Source organism: Mandrillus leucophaeus, unplaced genomic scaffold (genome assembly GCF_000951045.1).
Source record: "Mandrillus leucophaeus isolate KB7577 unplaced genomic scaffold, Mleu.le_1.0 Scaffold940, whole genome shotgun sequence".
Lineage (NCBI taxonomy): Eukaryota > Metazoa > Chordata > Mammalia > Primates > Cercopithecidae > Mandrillus > Mandrillus leucophaeus.
The window spans coordinates 936,213-963,563 of record NW_012110253.1 but is presented as its reverse complement, the minus strand read 5'-3'; the positions used below and the strand labels follow the sequence as shown (position 1 = coordinate 963,563).

The following is a 27,351-nucleotide window of genomic DNA, read 5'->3' as shown; positions in this document are numbered from 1 at the left end:
ATACACTGTAACATTGATATGCAAAAATATGTTTAAAGTATAAAAAATCTCCTTCAATAAGCATAAAATAAAATTCTAAACAATAAGAAAACATGTCATAGATTGAGAAACTTTTCTTTCTTAGTTGTAACCCATTTCTAAATATTGATGATGTATTACGTTTATGTTTATGTATTAAATTCATTGATTATGAATTTAATCAATTCTGATTTATTCTTATTTCCTCAGTTATTTTCTTATAAGCCAAGCTATCATCTATTCAGACTCTGAAGTAAAAACAAAAATATTCCAATTTTGATGAAGAAATCTAATCTTTATTTCTATGATTTTAGCACAATATACTCACACAATAGCTTTTATCTGTACTTAACAAAATACATTTATAGCACTTTACAAACTTTATCAGTTTGGAAAACATTGCATAACATTTTATTAAACACAATACTTTATATATACTATATATATTTTCATAATTTTATTTACTTTAAAAAGATAATTAACTCTCTTTATTCAATACTTGGTTTTATCAGTAAAGCACAGCCTAACAAAGGAAGAAGTGCTCCCATTAGCAAATAAGATAAATAGAACACTAAGAAGAGATACCACCTGTTAGTCTGATTTATTTTAAATTAAGGTACCAGTGGAATGTAAACAAATTTTTTTGTAATTTTTTTTTTACAAAAGACATGTTATCAAATATACATGCAGAGGTCTGAGTTCTAGTGTCTGTCATTACATGTCCTTAACAATGTGGTACAATTTGTTAAGTCATTAAAAACTGTAGCCTTTGGCACTTTGAGTAGAAAAAGAATATATCAATATTTATGTAAAGAAAAAAAAACTTCAATGACTAGAGAAGTACTTTAAAATCTTTTGTTAAGAAATAGGAAAGATTAGGAAATATCATACTGCACCTGAAATGCTGTAGCAGGGGTTTTTGTTTGTTTGTTTTTGTTCTTCGGAGCACTAAAACCAACCCACCTTTCCCTCTACAAACCGGCAAAAGCCAGTAGAAGCATCATGATGGTGGTGGTGGTGAGAAGTGGGGAAGGCAACATTTTATTCCCACTCCCCTCTCTGAGAAGGAAATTGCCAGAAGGGATATGGTCGAGTCCATATTTTATTGCCAGAGTTTTCAATTCTGCTGGTTTCAGCTAAATTCCTAATGCCTTAGAAGGTTGGTTTTTCTAGAAAGCTCTGCCCTTTTCATGTAGAAATTGATAATGATGTGATACTATTCATCTGTAAACAACTCCTTCTATTATTGGAAAGTGAGCTAAGATTAGATCAACCATCTCTGTGGTTTCCTCTCATCCCCTTGGCAATCATCAAGTATATATCAGAATTCTTATGAAATGGCGTTAAAAAGGTTTAATACTAAGTTCCAAGAACTGAATATGTCTTCATACTTTAAGTTGGAAAACTCTCCAAAATATTTTGTTTTTATCTTCTTATTATCAATGGTATTGGTTTCCTTTGATTTAGGCTCAAGGCTTGATTCAGGATAGGTAGCAAAAATGGTTGTTTGCATATTAAACTAAAACTGCGCGTATTCAGATATTTTGAAGTCACTCTTAATTTATACCGTGAGCTACTTTGACTTACCAATATGCATTTTTTTTTTTTCAGATTCTTCCTCTTGGTGTCCAATTAACAAAAATGTTTTAGAGACAAGGGTCGAACTTAACCAGTGTGGCTCTAATTTACTGGTCCGCAGGATATAGAAAAAAAAAGTTAATAATGTAGAACCAAAAGGGACTTTTAGATTACTTGTTAAGATGGCAACCTATGCCAGCTAGTTGTAGACATCTAAGGGCAAACTTGACCAACATTTCTGGCAATGTAACCCACAATGTCAAGTTTTGGCTCAGATTTCTTGTTTGCAAATTCACAGCAGTATATTTTGCTCAAGGAATGTCAATTGTTATTTTTGCTTTTAAAGTAGGAGAACGTATCTATAACATCAAAAAATTAAGTTAAGGAGAAGCCATAGAAAGCAAAATATGATCACAACAATTTCAAAAAATTCTCTAAAATAATATATTTATAAAATTATGCAAATTTACTCACTAAGAAAACAGATTCATTAGCAGTACCTATACTTAAATAAAAAGTAAGCAGCAGAAAAACTATGCAGAAAAGTACTAGTTATTCCCTTTCACTGAAAATATTCCTACACAATTTTTGATGTTGAAGAAAGCAGAATTTTGAAGAAACGCACAAAAACCTTTTCTTTTTTTGACTGTGACAGAGCCACTACAGAGAAGCTGCGGGGTGTCCTATTCTAACACAAAGCAGCCAGCATCTTCTTAATAAAGTAGCATTTCTTTAACAAGGAATTGCACACCACTATTTCACAGCTAAATAGAGTTTGAGAGTTTACATGGTATATGTACTATAATAATCAGCACCAACCGTATTGAGCTGTAGGTGCAGATTCTGCAAAATGAATATATAATACTGCATGGCCTCTGCTGTAGGGAAAACGTGTGTGTTCTGGGTTCCCACAGCTCACTGTAAAGAAAAATCCCCAAAGTTGGCACATTCAGGAAGTAAAATAGTATACATTTGAAGAAAACCACTTTCGTTTGATACTGCTTTCTGCAAAACCTTTTAAGTTTGACGACACGTCTTAAGAAAACTCTTCACACCATCACGTTAGTTAGGTTCTTGCATTGTGCTTTTCCCTCTCCTTGATGTGAGATCTACAAGTTTGAGTATAGCGGTTCTGAAAAGTTACAGAGTTCTGGGTTGATGGTAGACAATCTAGCTTGGTGAGACTTCCCAATTCGCTGGAACAGAGCACAGGTAGAATCGACAAATGGTCTTTTGGGAGTAGCCCAAATGATGGAATGGACATCACTCAATCCTTATAAGCCCGTGTGGGGGAGGTTCCTTTGTAGAAGATATTTCTAGTGTTTTCAGGGCTGTTGCTTCTTTCAGGGATTAGAATGATGTTGCCCTTTCTCCGCAGGGTGGAGTCGCGGGAAGAAGAAATGGACAGCGTCTCTGAGCCAATTTCGCTGCCCTCTACTGGGGTGACGCGGATGGTGGTAATTCCGTGGTGGTGGTGCTCATTGCTATCAATGTTGCTTCTCTTGCGATCTCCAGAACCAAAGCTGTCTTTCAGAGACTCACAGCTTTCTGAGTCCCTGTTGAGATCGTTGAGCTCGTAAGTTTGGCGAAGGCTGCCTTTTTCAGGGGCTTTCCACTTCCAGGAGCCACTGCCTTCACCTTCAGTGGACGGGATCTGTATGATGGGCCTGTTGTTCTCTGGGTGAGCCTCAACCCTCACTATCCCACTGGGCTCATGGTCTGTCAAGGTTTTATAGCGGATGGAGCCAGTGCAGGAGACCGTGCTGCCTTCAGTGTTCTTGGGGCTGCTTTGGAGGACACCCTGCTGCTTGGACATGGCTATGACTTGCATGATTCGGGGCTGGCTGTTGCTTCTGTTACAGGCCACAGTCTTCTCAGCAGCTTTTAACCACTTGGCCCGAGCAGAGCTGCTTTTGGGGGAGGTGCTTATGTTTTCCTGAGTCTCCTCAGGGATGTGCACCAATTGTGAGGACCCAGGACGGGACTGAATGGACACTCTTGGCCCTCCAGGCATGCTGTTGTTACATCCGGGGACGGCGCCAGGCTGGATCTTGAGGTACTGGTTGCCAGGACCGTGGTGGTCTCCATTCACCCCTACCCTCGAAGGCTCTGAGCTTGACCTCATTTCTATGGATCTGGGTGGTGACTGTCCAGGCTCAGGCTCTATAACTTGCAAGGACAACTTTCGACTTTCATTCTTATTCTTCCACTGGGTGAGGAGCTGCTTTGATCGAGCGGAATCCATAGAGGCGTGAATGCTCGCATTTCTTCTGACAGGGTCTTCTACAGATGGGGTATTGGCTCGCGGCAAGGTATTACTGAAGGTAACCATGTTCTCTTTCCCCATGGGGCTCCGTGGAGTAATGATTTCCACATCAGCATTTGCTCTTTTGAGGTTTGTCAACGAGCTGGCATCTCTGTGGTTTCGGTTGAGGATGCCTTCCGTATGAGCAATTCCATCACTGCTGCTACCATTTTTAGCAGATAAAACTCGGTTGGGATCTTGATTGAGGTCTGTCAGAGACCTGAGGGCGTCTCTGTGCTGAAACATACTCTCATCACTGGGTAGGAAATTCCCCACAGCATATAAGCCCTAGTGTTTGAGAAAAAGCAATAAATATCATGCACTAGAAGACTGTCACGAGGATTTCCTTAGAATACCCACTGAAGTACATACATAGGTATATGCTTCTTACACACCATTGACTAATACAAATAATGAAACATGAAAACTATATTTTTGCAGGGAAATAGTTATATCATAAATCACTGCATGAATTGCTCAGCAATGTGAACCCCATTCTTTTCTCCATCCTATTGGATGTTTTTGTCAATCTTATCTTGTGTATTTTTTTTCAGAAGAAAAAGCAGACAAGAGAGAAATAAGGACTTTTTTTCCCTGCTTTTCAAAGCAATTCATTTCTCCGGATTTAGGAACTTCTTGTTGAGTGACATCTCAAATGGCTTAAATGATTTATTTTACCTTCCATTTTCAATCATATAATGGAAAGTAGAAGAGGTGTACAAAATATAGAACAATATATCATTCATAAAACATGATATCTGGTTTTGAAATAAGGTCAGAGACATGTATTATTGCTACCCACACAGAGTACAGCCTTGTGTGTTCGGCATTGTACAGGGTGCTCTTGGAAGAGAGGGCAAAAACCATCACCAGACTGGGGCACCTAGATTCTTTCCTGATTTAAACTTGGTCATAAATTGGGAAATACTCTTTGATCAATTTAGTACCATTGCACTAAATTTGAACCAGATTTTATTTAATTTTTTCTTCATACACAGTGTATCTTTTTTTTTTTTTTTTTTTTTTTTTTATATTTGGGAAGCAAAATTTGGAAAAAGCCTAAAGTTCAGCCTCAAAATCATTACCCTTTTGGTACATAGAAGATTTAATCCCTGCTGGACTTTCAGTTTTTGAGATACTTGGTTTAGAGATAAAATCAAGCAGCAGACACCGATTTGCATTTTGCATGCTAATTTCAAAAGGAGGTAACCACTGTCTACTTTTCAAGTCAAAACAAAAATAAATTGATTTAACATTTTATAGAATGCTTAACAATGAACAAAACATTGGCTTAGAACTGAAAATTTTCCAATTTTAGGGCAAGAGTGCAGACAGAAATGAAATAAAGTCAAGCTCCTGCCTCTTCGAGTAGTTTAATTCCTTCTTCTAAGTATCTTTCTATGCTCTCACCAGAATGAACAATCCCTACATGAATTCTATTAATAATTGTACTTAAATTTGTAAGTTGGGGAAAATCCTCCACTAAACTATAAGCTCTCCGTACAAGTACAGCCATGTGTCGCTTAATGACAGGGATACATTGTAAGAAATGCATTGACAGGTGATTTTGTCATTGTGTGAACATTATAAAGTTCACCTACACAAATCTAGATGGTATAGCTTACCACACACCTAGGGTCTATGGTATAGCCTATTGCTCCTAGGCTGCAAAATCCTACAGCATGTTACTATACTGAATACTCTAGGGAATTGTAACACAATGGTAAGCACTTGCATATCTAAATATAGAAAACATATAGAAAAAATTCAGTACTTTAATCTTATGGGATCATCGTGGTATTATATATGTGGTCCATGGTTGACCAAAATATCATTATGCGATACATAACTGTAGTTGTTTAATTCTTGTTATGACATGGGACAGAGAGTTAGTATCTTTATTTTGTAGGTGAAGAAACAGGCTTCTGAGAAGCTGTGTGACTTGGCTAAGTGGAGGAAAATCTGGATTCATAATCAAATCCTTTGGGCTATAAATCCCACACTAATTCCAGGACATCATGAAATGACAGACATGCAAAAAGCGATACATAAACTAGAGAGTGGCATTTTCAATCTTCTTTATTTCTTCTGCAATGCACATTGCCAACACTCCTATAGGCAACCCAGGCTTATGCACAATTTCTGGCACACTAACATTAATTTGATCCCTTTCTCCTGCACTGAAGAATGCATGTGAGTAAGAATAACTTTTAAAGTGACAATCTTGACTATGCTAGTTTATGAAAATTTTTTAAAAAAGTATAAAATTATAGCACACTTCAGTCCTTTACCTGTATTTCGGTAATCATTTTCTTGTAATACCTTTCCAAGGGCACTAAGACCACATGACTGAGAACTGTAGCTACAGATAATTTATTTTTATTTCTGTCAGTTCTTCTCAGTTTCTTTCATTATTGCCTTTTCTTCTGCTTGTCACTTGTTTATTGGTATTCCCTGGCTCCCTTTTATTTTTATGACCTGGCAATTTTATATACCCGTAGTAACTACAATGGTACTTCCATTAAATAATATCCTTCTCCAGTACTAATTGCTTTTTTGAACTCCAGAAGCAACTACTCAACTGGTTATTGATTCAATTGATCCCCTCAACTCCCTTTACCCCTACAAATCTGCTTCATCTGACATTTACCTGGTCTGCTAATGAAGTCATCATCGATCCAGTGTTCAATGCTGGAAACCTGGCCATTATGTCTCCTTCCTCCTGTTCCCCCACCTTCCACTTCCACTTGCTTTTTCAGATGCCTGTCTCTTTGCATATGTAGTTTCTTCTTCTTGAATGCCCTCCCTCCTTTCTTTACCCCATGGAACTCTCATTAAAAACAACAACAACAACAGCAACACACACACACATCACTTTTGTGACGTGTTTTCTAACGTCCTCAGGCAGTTTGCTATTCCCAAAATACTTTGTTCATACCCTGTTATATCATTGAACATGTTGTAACCATTTATATTTATGTTAATCTTTACATTGTAAACTTCTAAAGAATACATCTTATTTCTCAGTGTTTTCATGTTCAGTACAATCCCTGGCACAGATTAGATATTGAATAAATGTAAAATGCATGAATGCATGCATGCATGACAAAATGAAATGGACAATCTCACTTTCCTTATGCTGTGGATATTTCCCTTAGAGGAAGACCACTCTTGAAAAAAGAGTAGTGTTAAAGAAGTCAATACTAATTGTATCACAGTAACATTCAGGTGCTAAATTTGTGGTGTTGGGAAAGTTATATAACCTTTAACTAAATTTTTGTTTCCACTAACCTTACTTTTGGCAATAATCACTTTCCTCATCTGTAACATTATAATTATATTATCAATAGTAGTCCCTGCCCACCTCCTGTCTGGTGGGCATAAAGACAAAATTCAAAAATCTTTTTAAAATTACAATTTTTGGCTCATAGTAAGAGTTCAATAAATGATTTTGTTCAAAGTGGGATATGTGTTTTGGCATACAATGGAGATGTGGCCATTTCCTTGTAAATTTAAAATATATTGCAAGGAAGTTATTATAGTGCAAAATATTCTCTGCATGTTTTCCATTTTAAACTTTGGTTTATAAGATAATAGTAAATTATTTACCAAGTACAGTGCAATTCCTCCTCCTATTAAAAAGCCACAATAGACATCAACTGGATGGTTCTTATACTGAGTTATCCGTGTTAGCCCGCAGATTATTCCACAGATGATAAATGTGAAGACCAAGAGAGGTTTCAGAAGCTTAGAGGAATCCGTTAATGTGGAATTGAAGTACATCTTAAAAATGGAAGAAGTGGGTTAAGTATGTTAGAAAGGCCATTTTATTAGTAAATTATAATCAAATAAAAAGTTAAAAGTCTGATACAACTGACTTCAGTTTTACTGTTTCATTCCCCCTTCCTATGGCTATGTTCTGTACCTGCCAAGAAGAGATATGCATGATGAAATTTACCAAATAAATAACAGATCTCTCATTTAATTATATGAAGGTTGGAAAAATACCAAACCAATAGAGTTAGCCATTTAACTGTTTAGTCTCCATGTTACTTGTCATATAATTTCGTTCATTTTTCTCAGGAAAGACTTCACGGACTATTGTATAAATTAGATAAAATGACTATTCATTGTACAATGTTTCCAAATTTACACTGACCTAAAACTTATTGTTACAGAAATACTAAAGTAGCATATGTGTGTGCGTGTGTTTGTGTGTGTGTATGTGTGTGCACGTTGTATGTCTTTGTGGGTACTTATTGTGATTCTTTCAAGTTTTGTAACATTCCTATAATTCACAATATCCTTCCATGAAGTATAATATTAAAGGGATACCAGAATAAATGAATATTATTATAACTGTGTAGAAAAATTCCTTTACTGTACTATTTTTTATAGTAGCGTTTGATTTCTGCTTTGGATGCCACTGTATTTTAAGGCTGCAGTACTAAATTTACCATTTTGTTATTACCTGGGTATATCATCTAATTAGTCACCTGGAGACAACATTCATTGCTCAGATTTTCTGCAGAACACAACTCAACAAAAAGAACCAGTTACTTACCGAAACATACACAGCTGCAAAGGCAGCAAGGGTTGCATGTTGAGAAGGGAAGGACTTTCTGCCAAAAGAAGATAGTCAAATTATGCCTTGTAGTTCAGATACACTGTTAGCAATAATCTCAAAGACACTGAGTGGTTAGAACGTTCAACTTAAAATCGCAAGACAATAAGCAATAATTTTACTTTCTGTTCAGCTTTCTGGTGAAAGACCTTAGTGATAAAGTAAATACTGCTAGTCACCATTAATATCAACAAATAATAGTGATGTACTTTCCAGTATAAAGAACTACTAGCTTGGCAAGGGGCCGCTTCATTACATCACTAGAACGATGGTTGAAAGTAGAAATGGATTGGAAAACATCATTGTTCTTTGGTGTAAGAGTTATACCAGTTCAAAGTAACAGCTCACAAAACCTAGCTGTAAATTTTTTCTATGCTCCTAAATACATTGTTTTATTTACATAGAATTTTTTAAAAATGAAGTTATTTTCTCATGGCATTGGATCTAAATGTATATTATTAATACTCTAGAAAGCATAAGAAAAGTCAAATTTTAACAAAACATTTCTCTACAAAATTAACAAAATGTAGTACACTTTACAGTAATTTCATCTCACGAATCATGAATCATCTTGTTTAAACAGTTTAAAGAGCAGGCAAGGATGGTGAAGAGACACTGAAAAGGGCAGGCGAAAGAAGAATAGAGACTTGTTTCAATGAATTAAAAAATTAGAAAAAATAAAATTCACTTAAATTATTGCCTTCCTAATTATTTGGTACCATGATAAAGAAGATCCCTATTCAATAGAGATAAGTTAATATAATAGGACTCAGAAAAAAATAGAGGACATAGGTCTTGGCTGTAGGTCCAAAATTATTGAATGATACATGAGAACCTTAATGTGTATAATCACGTAACATCAGGCTTTAATTATTCAGTTGTACCTATTAACTTATTTTTGACTCCTTAGTGAATATTTGGGAACTTATTGAATGGAAAATTCAATTCTTACAATAATTGATTGGCCCTTATCCCTCTGCAATTTATTTCTTTTGAGCCTCTAAACTACTATCTCTTGTCATATAAGTTTATTTTTGCTTTATTTATTAAAAATTTATGCATTGGTAATTTCTTGAGTTTCCTTTATATTCTGACATGTAATGCCAGAAGCTATGCACACCTAGGTTCATTCAAAGAATGAATGAACTTAGTGGCACAGAGTCTGGGGCATGAGTTAGACCTGATTGAAAGAAATCATATGCAATCCTAGATGTTACCCCTTCTCAAACTTTACAAAAAGGAAAAATCACATTTTTTTAATATAACATGTAATGGAGATACAACTTTCATATGTGTTTAGTCTTCCATTTAAACCAGTCCTAGAGTTATATTGACTGTCAGCCATGACTGACTATAAATATTCTGAAATAAACCATTTATAGTAACCTAAAACCATAATGAGTATAGGATGGATCACAAAACATGGTGGAGTTTGGTGATATAGGGACTAGTAGCAAGAAGGTGGGCTGAAATTTGGAGACATAGGGAAGAATTTGGAATAAGCCCCCAATATGTTTCTACGGTTTAGTCATTGAAGAGATCGTTGAATTGAAAAGAAAAATTAAAAAAAACCCATTACGACTGAAAAAGCCATGCTTAAAGTGATACTCCAAACAGCATTTGAATAATGAAAACAATGATGCAGAGTGTTTTTAGACCTATTTCTAACCTGCCACTGTTGATAACTGTGAGGTCAGATCCTGAGCAAATATCTTCCACAATGTAGGAATTTTCTTTGCAAGATACATTCAGAGAGGTATAGTTTGGTTTGCACACAGTCAGAAAGTAAGGTGCTTGATATCCTGTGGACAGCTGTATGATATCTGTAATAAGAGCTGTAGAGCATAGTCCAAATACATGAACACCTATAAGCAAAATGAAAGAAATTGTTACCAAGTTGGTGGTTGTGTCAGCATCAAACGTATTCATTAAACATTAATGAATTAAGATCTTAAAATCTATTGTGCTCATTTTCTCTAAGTTAATTTCAAGAAGACAGTATAGAAAATTCCTAAACTTCTAAACAGATATTTACGGCCAAAGTAAAGGCAATGAGTATCTTCAAAGTAGTAACTTTAGGCACTTTTGTTAATTTGGTTATTATAAAGGACCGACACTTAACATTAACTGTAAGTCACTTGTCAGACACTTGGAGCATGCTAAGGTATGATTTGAGAGGGATGACATGTGTGGAATGAAGCAAAATTTAAAGTAGTTTTAATTTGCTTAGCATTTTTAAGTTGCCAGGGTTATTTCTCCCTGATGGTCTCTAACACTAGCCACAGTCATCACACTCTGCAGAATCCATTCTAATTCTCTTCAAGCTGTGATCATACTAGGAATGCTAATTAAAGCAGAGACAACGTCAGGCAGGCCCTGACATGGAAATGACAGTCGTATCCTAGGTACACTAATGTGGGGAGCCTACCTGTGTGTTTGGAATTTGGACATGCTGTTCTTACATCTCTTGGTCCAAATTCTTTTTTCTCTCTCTCCTAGGACCAGTCTTAAACCATAAAATAAAAAATCCTTGCACTTGTACATGCAAACTCCATATCTTCTTGAAATTGCTTGCTTGGCCTTATCTTTGGGAGTCCAACTCTCTGCTCACAGGCACATGATCTGGAACCTGCTCACTCTAGGTTTTCTTGTCACCCTAGATTCATTCTGACTTGACAGCTTGCATTCTGATTCATGAGTTACTCATAGAAATCATTATGAGAGGACCAGGGTAATTCTTCAGTCACCGCCTCCAGACCAAGAGTGCTGGCTTGCACATTACCCTGTTTTGCATTTTTCTTCACTGCTTACTGTCACCTAACCACCACTCCTCCAATTGCTTCTCCACCCACACACCTGGGATTCATGACACAGAAACTTTGTTGCCACATTCTAATTCCTAGAAGCATGCAAAGACTTACTTTTTCCTTCGGATAATGGACTTTCTAGACCTATTGCTGACGCAGGCTCTGGAACATGTTCTCTAGGGTGGAATGGATCATCCTTCCAGTCGAGAGAGGGTATGTGGCCCTTTGTCCACAGTATTTTGTTACATTAGGGAATATTTTCTCTGTGTTCAGCTACATGTCCTGGAGTTTTATTTCCTTGCCTGAGTTTGCGGTGCTGTTAAGCTGTCTATTGTTTTCTTATCTTCTCAATGTGATGGGAAGAAAATGCTTAGTGGAGCAGAGTCCGGGGCATGAGTTAGACCTGATTTTTCCTCTTGTGGGAAAGAAATTTGTGTATAATTATCTACTAGGGATTAAGCAAAGCCATCAATTATTTTGAGCTTACATGTTATAGGTAAAAATAATTTTATGCCGACTTACTGGGAATGAATAGAACACATTCAGGTGGGTGTGATGTATTGTGGGTGACTATTCAACTATATTAAAAAAAATAAAAGACCTATGACTCGAACAACATTAAGATGGCCCCATGCTATGCAGAAGAGACAAAGGTTTAAAAACTGGTTTGATTCAGATGATGATAGCCAGGTCTATAGATTTTCTACAGGTCTCATGAAAGATGAAAGGTAACATTAGGGGCTACAACCAAGGAAAAATGGCCACGATGCAGTACTCAATGGTGACATTTCAAAGTGTAGTAACTTCTGGATAAAAACATTCCAGGAAAATTGAAATGGAATCATTCGTGTGACTGAAGTAATTTCTGAAGAGTTGTCTGTTCATTCTGGCCTGCTGACGTTTGTTCTCCATTTTAAAAACTGAACACAGATCCACCGAAACCATTAAAATAAATTCATGCTTCAACCAGAGCTATGGCACAAATAAGTTGAAATGCATGGCATATTAGCTCTCAAAACAAGGGCAACAAATGTAAATAACACATTTCAGATACAAAGCCCAAATTTTGGTGTTTTAACAGTTTCTTGTACAATGTAAAACTCATCATGTACTGAAATTATACATCTAAATTTTAGTGTAAGAGACTTAATATCTATAATTAAATATGACATTTCTATTTGAAAAAGAAAACATTTCTTTTCTTTGTGGTTCCCCACACCCACCAACGAATCTGACGGCTCGTCTGAGGAAGGAGTTGAAGTTGCAGCCTCCGGCATTAATATTGGGCTCCAGTCCAACCCCATTTCTTCTTTTGGATAGGCAACAGTAGAGAATTCCTTCTCCTACCATAATCTGCAAAGATAGAAGGGTGTTCAGGAAAAGGCATGTTGGAATACCTATTAAGCCAACAGGTATAGAGGAATTACATGTCACTTTTTAACATATCAATTCAATAAAGTAAGGATGTAAATTTTCTTAAAAGTTTTAGAGGCACAGTAATTTCTTCTGAGAATTCGATCAAGCAGTGAGAATTAAGTAATCAGGCCACTCTAATGAGATTTGGTGGGATCTTCTGGACTCTCATGTACTGGAAGATTTTACCAGCAGATTAGGTCCATAAATCAATTTGGGATTGAGCAGAAGGATCAATCCATGGAAAGTGTGTGAATGTAGAAAGGTGCTGTCTACAGCATAGCTGTCCCATAAATATTTCTGCAATGATAGAACTGTCCTTCACACTGTCCACTACAGTAGCCACTACCCATATGTGGGTATTGATCACTTGAAATACAGCTACCACAAATGAGTAGCTGAATTTTTAGTCTTACTCCATTGTATTAATTATTTAAAAATTAAATAAACAAATATAAAATGAAGTGGCCACGGGTGGCTAGTGGCTGTCTTATCAGAGAATGCAGATTACAAGAGAATCTAGGTCAGCAGGATAATATTTCCTAGGTATAGGCATTTAGACAATGTGTTCACAATGGACAGAGAATCATACAGTAGTATCAAGAGGACTGTCTTAAGATAAGGAACAGGGCACTTTGCTATAGGATTTTAGGACCTGTGAGATCAATGAAGGAACTCAATGTGATTTAGACATGATTTTCTTCAGTAAGTTTTCTTTGAAACCTCTTACTGTACCCTAAATTGAATTACATCTCCATCTATGTGGCTCCCTTATCTTGTCCTTCCCTCTAGCATAGCTTTATGAAATTGTTCATTTGGCTGTCTCTCACTAGACTGGGGCCTTCTGAAGGAAGAACCATTTCTTATTTATCTTTCACCTTCACTGTCTAGCACAGTGCCTGGCACGGTGAGATTTGCATGTTTGGCTTTTACTGTGGGACTCACATTTGCTAACTACCTTAGGCATTTGGGTTGTCAATTATCCTGTACAACAGAAGCAAGATTTAAAATGATCCATTGTATTCATGAAAAAGGTTTTCAAATATTTGAGATAATTGTGCCTAAAAGATTGTTGTGAAATTAGATATTGGTTTGCTATAAATGTGTGGAGCTGAGAAAGTACGATTAGTGAGATACTAACAGTCTCTTAAATGAGATACTAACAGTCTCTTAAATACAAATAATCATGTCACTGTAAATATCATAACTCTGATTAGGACTGAAACAAGTTTTCCAGGGAAAACCTCTCAGTTGTCATTACTAGCTTAACATTTATTTTATGAAGTGTTCAAAATTACAGTTAAAAAACAAAACTAATGACAGTAAGCCTATGGCCTTCTGCTTTGAATACTTAAATGACTATATTTACTTTTGTAGGGAATATGGTACATGTTTAATTATAAATAATCTTACTTTGTATAAAAAATTTGAAGAATAATTATCACAGTAGAACTCTACATATAACCATATGTGTGAAAATCATGTGGCATAATAAACTCTTTTAAAATCAATCATTATAGAAACAATCAAAAGGAATTCATTTCAAACCATTGGATGCTGAGTTAACCATGTATACTTTTTGAAAAATACAGTCCTACATTAGCATTTCAAGTTAGACATGGAAATTCAATAGATTCTATACTCTGTGTAGACAGATACAACATAAAACAGCACTTACACAGAATAATGTAACTGCTACCTCAAATTCATCATCTCCAAAAAATTAACCACTTATTCCTGAAATGTATTGTATTCAGCTAAAAGAGATTAATTTCACCTTCACTTCCTCAATAAAAATTCTGTGAATAATTTTGTTTTCTCTTTATATTTGTAATGATTCATGTCTTGTCCATGAGTGTTGAATTACATAAGAATTTATCTGTATAGAAAAGTGTATTTTGTCATACAACAGTCATTATCTCAAATGACCTTGAGACCTTGAGATTTCAGGAGTTTTTTTTTTCTTTTTTTGAGACTGAGTCTTGCTCTGTAGGCCAGGCTGGAGTGCAATGGCATGATCTTGGCTCACTGCAACCTCTGCCTCCCGGGTTCAAGCCATTCTCCTGCCTCAGCCTCCCAAGTAGCTGGGAATACAGGCATGCGCCATCAAGGCTGGCTAATTTTTGTATTTTTAGTAGAGACAGGGTTTCACCTTGTTGTCCAGGTTGGTCGCGAACTCCTGACCTCAAGTGATCCACCTGCCTCTGCCTCCCAGAGTGCTGGGATTACAGGTGTGAGCCATCGCTCCGGGCCAAGAATTTTATTTTAGTTGTTTGAATATGTTCAAAACTCATATGTAAAAGAAGTGCAACGCTTATTTGGCTAGACCATGTAATGTGTATAGAGGTTTCTTATCAGTATTCTGACATCACCCAACCATCCCTGTCATTAAACAGGACATTCATTTTCTCACACTCACTTCTGTCACTTAACCTCAGCTAATGTCATTCACGAGTTTTCAAAATAATTCAATTTGGCATAAAGCTAGGTCTCCTCAGGGTATGGGGATCTGTTTCCCAGTGCATTTCCAAACGCCTAGCTTGTTTCCCCCTTTTGAATGGCACACTGTTGTACTGCAGTATGGTGTCAGAATTTAGGTTCTGATAAGAAAATTATTTGTTGCTGTTGCATTTGTAAACAGAAAACAGTTTACAACAAGTATTTTTTCACAGTCTCTGTTTTGTCCCGTACCCAACCCTGAAAAGAACACAATTTGTTGTTGTTGTTATGGACAGGTGTTGGGAGGAGATGTTATAATGACTACTTCAGGGGAGGTTTTGAGAAGAAATATATTTCTTAGTACTATAAGGAACCTGGCCATGGAACAGTCATCATAGGGAGAACTCACAATCCAAAAATCTTTCTTGTAAAAGAAAACAGCGAAAATTATGATAGTATTCATCACAGTATCCTCAATATTTAAATTTTCAATGAATGTTTTTTGGAAGCCCCAACATGTCTAATATTCTGCATATTGATTGTGTAGTCTCTTAAAGCTAAGTCTATCCCAGGAGCTAGAATTAAATTCTGATAGAATTCTTCTATAGAATTAGATGTATTAATTGTTTAACAATATGTAGTAAAATTGTAATTCCAGTAAGAAAAAGTGCACTTTTTTTTCTGTTCACATAGACTTCATGAAGATTTATGATAAACCCAAATAGTCTTTCTCATTTTCTCTGAGAAATAATCTCCGAAGAACCTAAAACAGAATGCTTGTTTTATCACTTGAAAGTAAATGAAAATTGAATATTAAGGAAGAAATTTTTCAATTTAAGGGCAGTTTCAGAAAAATAACCATATACATTTCACATAAATGAAATACATTTTTCCACTTTCATGTGTAACATCACGAAATCAAGTTATTTTTAAACATCTCTCAAAGCATTAAAAAATCTGGGAAGCAAATACTGAATGATTCATATTTAAATTCCTGCATACAAATTAGCTGATCTTTGTATTCATAGGAAGGTCCTTTTGGAGAATCTGGCTGAAGCAAGGCCTTTTGTTTTGCTTTGCCTTCCCTCCACTCCACGTGGCGGGTGGCGGTTCTCCTCACACAAGTCCTTTTGGACGCTCATCCCCAAACGGAGAGTTCTGCTGACCTCCCTACCCCTTCTCACTACCCCGTTTTTGGAACAGGCTTATGCTGCCCTAAAGATAGAAAAGAAAATGACATCCTGGAAAGTCAGAAATTAGAGTCTGTTATTTTTACTGTCAGGAAGAGAGGGGGAAAGGAGTTAGCATAGCTATATATGTAGGAAGATTTGAGATAGAATTATGGTTTTAGAACAAGATGACAGCAGACTCTAGAGGATCACTGCTGAGAAAATGTATGTTTTGGGAGAAGGCCTTCAAAACCAAGGAAAAAAAAATGAAATTAGAGTGAAATCTAGAAGTATAGTATATGTTTGGAGAGAAAGCTGTGACAAAGTGTTTGATGTCAGCAAAGTCTAGTCTGTCTCACCATCCAGTTAGTTACCTAAAACCTATCAAACCAGTGTGGTGGGATGAATTGCTGTCATCTTGGAGTATCCTGAAGTGATATAGGGAAACCAGGGATCCTGAAGCATAAATAGTTCCCCAGTTTGCCTTTCCTTCCATGAAGAGGCATGCAGCAGCTATGGAGGCTCCATGGAGACCTAGGAATTGAATGATGCCTTTCTGGAAGGAGTTGGCACTGGAATTCTCAGGTCAGCCAGGTGAAAGGGAGCCATGGTGGAGTTTCTCTTTTATTTCTCAGACCTCAAGAAAGAAAGCTTTAATGCCAGATCCCTCAGAAAGCATCCCAAACTTGTATATTGAGAATTTATTATAGGATGTGAAGGAGTCAACACAAGCAGGCACACAGTGATGACACCAAGGTTATTGTCCCCTGGACATGTAACAGTGTCAGCAAAAGAAGCAACATGAAATAAATAGTGCTGACGGGGAGTGCCACAACTAAATTTGCTTTCCTAGCAACTTGATAAAATACCCTAGGGGAGAAAGACTTCTGGATATGTACAATCAAATTGTTTAAATGATTAAATATCAATACAGCTTTTATAACAGAGGCATGATCATTTGTATAGTATTTTATGTAATTTATTTCAAATTCAAATGTATCAATTATAATAATTTTGAGCACTTTACCCAATTAGGATAAGTGCTTTCTGGTGTGGCAGTATGATACATTTAAAGCATCTATATCTATATATACATATATATATATATAAAGTTTATATATATTATAAACTTTATCTAAAGTTTTATTTTAAGTTATGTGCAGGATGTGCAGGTTTGTTACATAGGCAACGCATGTCATGGGGATTTGTTGTACTGATTATTTCATCACCCGGGTATTACACCTAGTATCCATTAGTTACTTTTACTGATCCTCTTCCTCCTCCTAGTCTCTGCCCTCAGGTAGGCCCTAGTATGTGTCTTTCCCCTCTATGTGTCTATGTGTTCTCAATGTTCAACTCCCAGCTATGAATGAGAACATGCGGTGTTTGGTTTTCTGTTCCTGTGTTAGTTTGCTAAGGATAATGGCCTCTACATCCATCCATGTCCCTGCAAAAGACATGATTTCATTCTTTTTATAGCTGCATAGTATTCCATGGTGTATATGTACCACATTTTCTTTATCCAGTCTATAATTGATGGGCATTTAGGTTGATTCTCTGTCTTTGCTATTCTGAATAGTGCTGCAATGAATACATGTGTACCTGTATCTTTATAATAGAATGTTTTCTATTCCTTTGGTTATATACCCAGTAATGGGATTGGTGGGTTGAATGGTAGTTCTGAATTTAGGTCTTTGAGGAATCACCACACTGTCTTCCACAATGGTTGAAACCACAACAGTGTATAAATGTTCCTTTTTCTCCACAACCTCACCACCGTCTTAATATTTTTTTATTTTTTAATAATTGCCATTTTGACTGGTATGAGATAATATGTCATTGTCGTTTTGATTTGCATTTCTCTAATGATCAGTAATGTTGAGCTTTTTTTCATATACTAGTTGGCTGCATGTATGCCTTCTTTTGAGGAGTGTCTGTTCATGTCTTTTGCCCACTTTTTAATAGGATTGGATTTTTTTGTAAATTTGTTTGGGTTTCTTATAAATGTTAGATATGAGACCTTTGTTAGGTGCATAATTTGCAAGATTTTTCTCCCATTCTGTAGGTTGTCTATTTACTCTGTTGAAAGTTTATTTTGATGTGCAGAAGCTCTTTAGTTTAATTAGATCCCATTTTTCAATTTTTGGTTTTGTTGCAATTGCTTTTGGTGTCTTCATCATGAAATCTTTGCCTGTGCCTATGTCCTGAATGGTAGTGCCTAAGCTGTCTTCCAAGGTTTTTATAGTGTTGGGTTTTACATGTAAGTCTTTAATTAATCTTGAGTTGATTTTTGTATATGGTGTAAGGAAGGGATCCAGTTTCAATTTTCTGCATATGGCTAGCCAGTTATCCCAGCATCATTTATTGAATAAGGAATCCTTTCCCTATTGCTTGTTTTTTGTCAGGATTGTCAAAGATCAGATAGTTGTAGGTGTGCAGTCTTATTTCTGGGTGCCCTATTCTGTTCCATTGATCTATGTGTCTGTTCTTGTACCAGTACCATGCTGTTTTGGTTACTGTAACCCTGTAGTATAGTTTGAACTTGGGTAACGTGATGCCTCCAGCTTTGTTCTTTTTGCTTAGGATTACTTTGGCTCTTTGGGCTCTTTTTTGGTTCCATATGAATTTTGAAATAGATTATTTCCAGTTCTCTGAAGAATGTCATTGGTAGTTCAATGGGAATAGAATCGAATCTATAAATTGCTTTGCACAGTATGGCCATTTTAATGATATTGATGTTTTCCCATGAGTATGGAATATTTTTCCATTTGTTTGTGTCATCTCCGATTTATTTGAGCAGTGGTTTGTAGTTCTCCTTGTAGAGCTCTTTCACTTCCCTTGTTAGCTGTATTCCTAGATATTTCATTATTTCTGTGGCAGTTGTAAATGGGAGTTCTTTTGTGATTTGGCTCTCAGCTTAACTGTTGTTGGGGTATAGGATTGCTAGTGATTTTTGCACAATAGTTTTGTGTCCTGAGACTTTGTTGAAGTTGCTTATCAGCTTAAGAAGCTTTTGGACTGAGACAATGGGGTTTTCTAGACATTGAATCATGTCCTCTGGTGACTAGTCAGCAATAGTCTTACTTCTTCTCTTCCTATTTGAATGCCCTTTATTTCTTTTTCTTGCCTGATTGCTCTGGCCAGAATGTAATGCTAGGTTGAATAGGAGTGGTGAGAGAGGGCATCCTCGTCTTGTGCTGTTTTTCAATGGGGAATGCTTCAAGCTTTTGCCCATTCAGTATGATGTTTGGGTTTGTCATATATGGCTGTTATTATTTTGATGTATGTTCCCTCAATACCTAGTTTATTGAGAGTTTTTAACATGAAGCAATGTCAAATTTTATTGAAAGACTTTTCTGCATCTATTGAGATAATCATGTGGCTTTTGTCTTTAGTTCTGTTTTTCTGCCCTGGTAAAATGACTGCATAATATGAATTTTTTATTAAAACTTTAGTAAATGACAGGAAAATACTGTTATTCTGAGCAATATTGCACTCTAAGAATATTTTATTAGTCTCAGAGTCTCAGCTTCTTCCAAGTACATCATTAATAGTTCTAATAATCAGACAGTCACTGTAGAATAACTCATTAATTTATAAAGTATTTAGAGACCTTTTAAATATGATAAAGTTCTATGAAAATTAAGTTTCCATTTTATCTTCTGAGAATATTTTATACACTATGTATTTAAAGTGTAAACAGCATTATATTAAATAACTAAGAGCATTATTTAGTATTAGGGAATTTAAAAAATCCATAGCTACATAAAAGTGTAGAGTTTAGAACATCTATGCAGAGACTCTTCTTAAACTGCCGCTGTACTGAACCTGAACAGGTCAATTAACTAGAATGTGAAGCTTTCAAATAAAGCTTTTAATTTCATAGCCATTTCCTTTGACATTCACGAACATGCTAAAAGCAAAACACGAGTTTTTCACCATAGAAGTCAATATCATTTCCCTTGAAAAGTGTTTCTTGTCCTCTTAGGTAGTATTTTTGGGGCAAAAGAGGTGGTGAAAATGGTTGGCCAGTCTTATTTGTTAATAGATTTATCTAAAAGTGTGTTACAATGTATGTTAACACATTAAAAACAACTATGTTTTGAATTTAGTTCTAGTACATTAGAGCATTTCTTTATGTACATATTTTATTTAATTATTTATTTTAGATTTTTTTATTGGTACATGATAGATGTACATCTTTTCAGGATATAGCTGATAATTTGATACATTCATATAACATGTAAAGATCAAATCAGGGTAAGTAGGGTATTCATCATCTTATATATTTATCTTTTCTTTATGCTAGGAACACTTAAATTGTTCTCTTCTAGCTCTTTTGAATTTATGAACATTTTAAAATGCAAATGCCTTTTCTGAATATAAAACAGTTTATTCTTTGAGCATGTCCGTATGTATGTGTATGTGTTCATGCATGCATGCCTTGAATGAGTTTTTATATCTTTACTTTATAATTATTTATGCTCAGTATTCATAATCAATAAACAGTGATAATCTAGTAAAAAAATGAAACTGTAAGTGGTACCAAATGCACTTTTGGAAGATAGTCTGTTGAATATGTAATTTCCCCCCCAGTTTTTCAGGCTTCAGATACCAAATAAACACATGTAAAGTAAGTTAATTAGGAAGTGTATCAGAAATGTCCTATTAGCCATTCAAAGAGAATTATAAAGTTACAAAACTTTTCATAATGATTCATAAAAATAAACACTAGGAATCAATCATTTTTCAAATCATAGAATGTTTAAATTTTAATGCCAATAACGTTATGCTATTAACTTCCACATGATACTGTCAATATATCTCAAAGACATGATTTTGATTTAAGATTTACAGTTCATCTTTTGTTTGCTTTGAACCCATTTATTAGACAAATGTGGTGATTTTTAGTTTTTCAGGACTGATGAACACAATTTTGGGGATAATTCTTACCGTAATTGCAGGTCCAGCAAAAGCCAAGCTAAGCAACATGAGGAATGGAATTGCCTCCTGGGTTGGTTCAATGTACGGCATGCTAAGACTCCGATCATAGCAGCTAAATCCAGAGTGTACGGGTTTGAAGACATCTGTGAGTTCGAGGAAATAGAGGCTAACCACCGATGATGCCAATATAGGCAACTAAGAATGAAGGACAAAGAAGATCAATTTATTCTACCTGACATACAGGCCATACATAGAAAACAAGCGGCTTTCTCTCCTTCTTTCACTATTCCTCTCTGATTCCAGAGTTAAAAATCATTTGTAAGTTCTATTGCTTCTACCTTCAACGTGGATTCCAATTCACCCACCTTAGTCACAGCCTGTTACGAGTCGACCCCAACCTTCTAACTGGTGCTACACTTTCACTCCCACCCTCCCACTATACCCATTCATTTTCCACACAGCATTCCAAGGGGTCTTGTAAAGGTATTTCAGATCAGACGTGTCAACATCACTGATAATCAGAGAAATGCAAATCAAAACCACAATGAGACACCACCTCATACCAGTCAGAATGGCAATTATTAAAAAGTCAGGAAACAATAGATGCTGGTGAGGCTGTGGAGAAATAGAAATGCTTTTACACTGTTGGTGGGAATGTAAATTAGTTTAACCATTGTGGAAGACAGTATGGCGATTCTTCAAGGGTCTAGAACCAGAAATACCATTTGACCCAGCAATCCCATTACTGGGTATATACCCAAAGGAATAGAAATCATTCTAGTATAAAGACATATGTACATGTATGTTTATTGCAGTACTGTTTATAATAGCAAAGACATGGAACCACAAATACCCATCAATGATAGACTGGATAAAGAAAATTTAGTATGTATACACCATGGAATACTATGCACCCATAAAGAGGAACGAGATCATGTCCTTTACAGAGGCATGGATGAAGCTGGAAGCCATCATTCTCAGCAAACTAACACAAGAACAGATAACCAAACATGCATATTCTCATTCATAACTGGGAGTTTAACATTGAGAACACATGGACACAGAGAGGGGAACAACACACACCAGGGCCTGTTGGAGGGTGGAGGTTGAGAGGAAGGAACTTAGAAGATAGGTTGATAGGTGCAGGAAACCACCACGGCACACGTATACTTATGTAACAAACCTGCATATTCTGCACATGTATCCCCCTTTTCTTTAGAAGAAATAAAGAAAACAAACAAACAAACAACAACAACAACGAAGTATTTCAGATCGCATCACTCCCTATCTGAATCACTCTAGTGGTTCCCACTCAACTTGAATAAAATCCAAATGCCATCCCATGCAATGCAAGTTGCTTCATGCTTTGGCTCTTGATTCTTCTTGTACCACATTTTCATCGCTCCTCAGCCCCCTGCTCACTGAAATCTAACTGGTTTTCATTCTTTTCCTGTAATAGTCAAATTCATTTCTGCCCAGGATCCTTTGCACTTGCTGTTTCTTCTTCCTTTTGTGCTCTTTTTCTGGCTTTTTATACTACTGGCTTCTTTACATCATTTAATGATGACTTTCTGCACGCTCTACCCAAGGCAGCTCTTGATCCATCCTTCACCCTCTACCCTATCATTTTGCTTGATTTTTTTCATGACACTTATCATTAACTGAAATTACCTTGCCAGTTTAATACTTCACTTATTTGTTTTTCATCTCTCCCAATCTCCCACTGAAATAAGTGCTCTATGAAGTGAGAGTCTGCCAGTGTTATTTATAAGTCCTGGCACTTGGTAGGCAGGGAATACATCATTTAATAATTTAAGGAAGCAATCAATACTTGCTGATAACTAGCTAATTGAATAAATGCATAAACCTTAATTCAATTACAATAACTAGACTGGAGTTACCAGATTTAGCTAATAAAAATACAGGTCACCCAGCAAAACCAGAATTTCAGATAGCAATGAATAATTTTTAGTGTAAGTATACCCCATGCAATATTTGAGAGAGACTTATACTGAAAATTGTTCATTGTTTATCTGAAAATCCTGACTTCACTGGGTTTCATCTATTTGATCTCCCTAAACTAGGCACAGTGTACTTTCTAGGTTTTGTGTACCCTTTTTGGGTTCAATTATTTATTCATTCATGTTTGAATGTGCCAGGCACTGTGTAGGTAGATGTAATACATTGAACAAAAGATAGACTTGATCATCAAGGAGCAGTAGCTTAGTGAGAGACCTGCTCTCAGCTAAACAGAAAATATCATAAATGCTTAATCTAGTGCCAGACTTTCCAGAACCTGAAAATGTAGACTTATATAACACTCAAAGAATTGCTTAGTTTAAGGCTTTGTTCCTTTAGAGGATATAATATTTATTTAAGCAAACAGGAAATGTTTTTTATAAAGACAATGTTTACTACTCATGATTTCTGATTGTTTGGTTTGAAAAAACAATTTTTTAATTTTTATTTTTAGAAGACAGTATTATGCCTTCTATTCCCAAGAGGTCTTTTTTTTGTAATTAAGAAGTAATTAGGTTTACTGGGGGAAACAAAGAAATACATAGCAAGTAATCTTGCGTTATCTTTCTGTTTTTCAGATGGATGCTTTGTAGAGAACCAAAAGTATATCAAAAATATTTATTTTTTCTTATCGACTGTTATTCGATCACTTCAAGTATCTGATCATTCCGCCTCATTACTTCCCTCTTCGATAGTGCACGAATAGTAGCTTTCAATCTTGACCAATAAATCAGCACTTCATGGTGCATGCACATTATTTATATTTCCACTTAAATCCGTATAAATATACTTAAGTATTAATTTAACAAGTACTTCATAAAGTGCTTACTATGCGTCAATTTTTCTGTTTTAGATATTTTAATTAATTTGACAGATTTTAAACTCATTTAACCTAAAACTTTCTATTGTGATGTAAGATAACTGCTATCAGTATCCTCATTTTGCAGGTGGATAAGCAGTTACCTGTCATAAGTGACAGAGGTGGATTTTGAATACATGAATTCTAGTTCCAAAGTCAACAATATCTGGAATAAATAGCTTATAAATGTTATTAAGTACTGTTATTATTATAACTAGTAACAATAACATATTCATTAAACATCACCTTTCTCATGAAGCTTTGCTTGATAATACCTTTTGAGAGTAATTTCTTTAGTCTTGACCCCCTAGTACTTCTTTTCAGGAAATTTTTACCCACTGCTCTTTTTTATCTGCTATAAATTAGGTTTAGTCTTTTGCTTTGCTTCCCAAACTAAAATCACCTTAAGGCAGGGGCCTAATCGTACTGATTTCTGTGTTGCCACTAATATACATTATAGTGACTTCCAAATATATATGCATGTATCTCTATATATACATATATGCTACATTAACATATGAATTAATTTGTCACTAATATTATGCATTAGTCTTTTCAGCCAGTAGCCTTCCTGAAACTGACAATTTTTCCAATTATATCATTTTTCCAATTATATAATTTTCCATATTAATATCTTCTACATTTCTATAGAAGCATGTTTTAAAACCTTCATTTGTTTCCATAATAAGAATCATTTTTTGGCTGGGCCTGGTGGTTCATGCCTGTAATCCCAGCAGTTTGGGAGGTGGGCGGATCACGAGGTCAGGAGTTTGAGACCAGCCTGACCAACATGGTGAAATCCCATCTCTATTAAAAAGAATCTTTTTTTCTTTTTGATATCTATTTCTCTTATTTTTTCAAATCATATTTACTCTGTTCCTTACATAATTTTGTTTGTAATAAAGAGTTACTTGTATAAAACCTTCATTATATTCATTATATTTTAGAAATAATTTTATACATGGTGTTCCCATACTGTAGTTTACTACCCAATGTAATGAATTAAATGACAATGTTTATTTCTAACATAATTGTCTTCAGAGTTACCTTTTTATCTTTGAAATGCTCAACAAGAGTTTTTTTTTTTTTTTTTTTTGAGTGTAAGGAATTTAACAGATGGTATGTGCCAATTTTGGCATACATATAGAATTGATATGCACATAATAAAATTACACAGACTTGTTTTGATTGCATTTAAAATGAGATTTTGAAAATGAGATTTAAAGAGATTTTTTAAAAGTATGTAGCCAAACACTACAAATTTTATTCTCCAGTCATGATATAGCCCTCAAAAAAGTGTGAATCAAACTTTCTTTTTTTTTTTTTTTTTGCAGGGGCGCCACCTTGGCCCCCTGCAACCTCCACCTCCCGGGTTCAAGTGATTCTCCTGCCTCAGCCTCCCGAGTAGCTGGGACTACAGGCGTGTGCCACCATGCCTGACTAATTTTTTGTATTTTTAGTAGAGATGTGGTTTCACCGTGTTAGCCAGGATAGTCTTGATCTGCTGACCTCGGTTATCCACCTGCCTTGGCCTCCCAAAGTGCTGGGGTTACAGACATGAGCCGCCGTGCCCGTCTGAACCAAGCTATTTGTATGCAGCAATAGAGAGGAGAGAAATTACCTGAGGATTAGGAAAACGATTTATTTTCAAAAAGAAAAGATTGATTCTTATAATTACCATCCACTAAGGAACCTGTGAGTGAAAATAATAGAGCAATTTTTAAGAAGAAAAATTATAACTGTTTTAGAGAACAGGGCAAACAAAAGAAAGGTGTTTCAAAATACCACATTTGCTAGTCAATATTGATTTTTCTGACGTCAACTTTAAAAAGACAAATTTAGATTATATATCCATTTTAGTGAAACATTTTATCAAATCTATCATGACACTTTATCTAGATCAGATAGCTTACTTGTTTTTAGCATGATTATAATAAGGACAAACTACTTTTCTTTGGGGAGAGTTCACTTTGCTCTGAGCCTAGGGCAAAACAGATCAGCTACATTCTTTGCCTTCTTCATAGCCATCATGAATTCAGAGTCCTATAAGAGCCTTTTGAGCTGGTGGAAACCATAGTCACAAAGGGCCAATTAATATATATGGTAATGGTGGCTCATCCATTTAGTCATTCAACAAATATCTTTGGGAGCCTGCTAGCCCAAGGCCTTGTTCTAGGTCCTGGGAATACAGTTATGATAAAACAAAATCTTTGTCCCTATGAATATTTCATTCTAGTTGAGGAGGCCAGGTAAAAAATATATATTATATATATTAAATGTATGTCAGAAATATATATATATCAGAAAGAACACATACTATAAAGAAGAGGGCTGTGTAATTAAGTGCCTGAATTCCAATTTTAGATCAAGGAAAACCTATTTGAGTAGGTGCCATTTAAGCAGGGACTTGAATGGGCAAGAAAGAACTAACCGGATAAAAACCAGGTGAAAAGCATAATCAAATGGAGGAAGTGATACAAAATGAAGTCAGAGAGGTAGATTTGGGACCAGACGTTACAGAGTCCTGAAGTCCAAGGAGGAAGTTAGAATTTTATTTAAAGTAGGATCACAAACATTCCGGAGAGTTCAAGCAGAGGTGTAATAGGATTTGCAATGTATTTTACAAAGATCTCTGGCTGTCAGATTGAGGATGATCATGGCGGGTCAAAAGTAGGAATAGGGTAAAAATTTAGAAGGCTGTTCAAAACTCAACAAATATGTATTGAATGCCTAGTAGGCACCCAGCACTTCTCTAAGTGTAAGGAATGTAGCGGTAAACCAAACAGAGAACTCCATGCACTCACAGAGCTTACATTCTAGTGGATGCATGGCAATGGCGGAAATCCAGGAGAGATGAGGCAGCATGTCCCAGAGTTTAGTGCTGGAGATACAAAGAAACTGGTAGATTGTTGATGTGGTTTTGGAGACGGATATAACAAACCTTGTTTATGGCTTGATCAATGAAGAAGATAAAACAATAAAGGTTGATTTCAAAGATGGGGTTTGAGGAATTAGGTCAGTGACGTCATTCCTTGGGATGGGGAGAAGTTTGGATGGAAAGAATAGAAGATTCTGTTTTGAAAGTATTAAAACTGTTACGTCTCTTAGTTATTAAAGTAAGATGTCGACTTGGAGCTAACAGGAGAGACCAAGGCTGGAGGCATAAAGCTGCAAAT

The 27,351-nt window shown here is 35.7% G+C and overlaps 1 protein-coding gene across 2 annotated transcripts in view; it reads right to left on the bottom strand.

Moving 5' to 3' along the window:
* Positions 1-286: 286 nt before the first annotated feature.
* The window catches only part of LOC105532224 (lipid phosphate phosphatase-related protein type 4), a 45,153-nt gene continuing 18,088 nt past the window's right edge, over positions 287-27,351 (bottom strand). The window contains exons 2-7 of one of the 2 annotated variants that reach the window (XM_011970315.1): positions 21,307-21,492; positions 12,556-12,685; positions 10,195-10,390; positions 8,466-8,523; positions 7,511-7,684; positions 293-4,189 (exon numbers count right to left, since the gene is read on the bottom strand). In XM_011970315.1, coding sequence (XP_011825705.1) covers positions 2,864-4,189; positions 7,511-7,684; positions 8,466-8,523; positions 10,195-10,390; positions 12,556-12,685; positions 21,307-21,492 — 2,070 coding nt within the window. In that variant the 3' untranslated portion in view covers positions 293-2,863. Of the gene's footprint in view, positions 4,190-7,510; positions 7,685-8,465; positions 8,524-10,194; positions 10,391-12,555; positions 12,686-21,306; positions 21,493-27,351 lie in introns of both variants that reach the window. The other variant, XM_011970316.1, reaches the window with a different exon arrangement.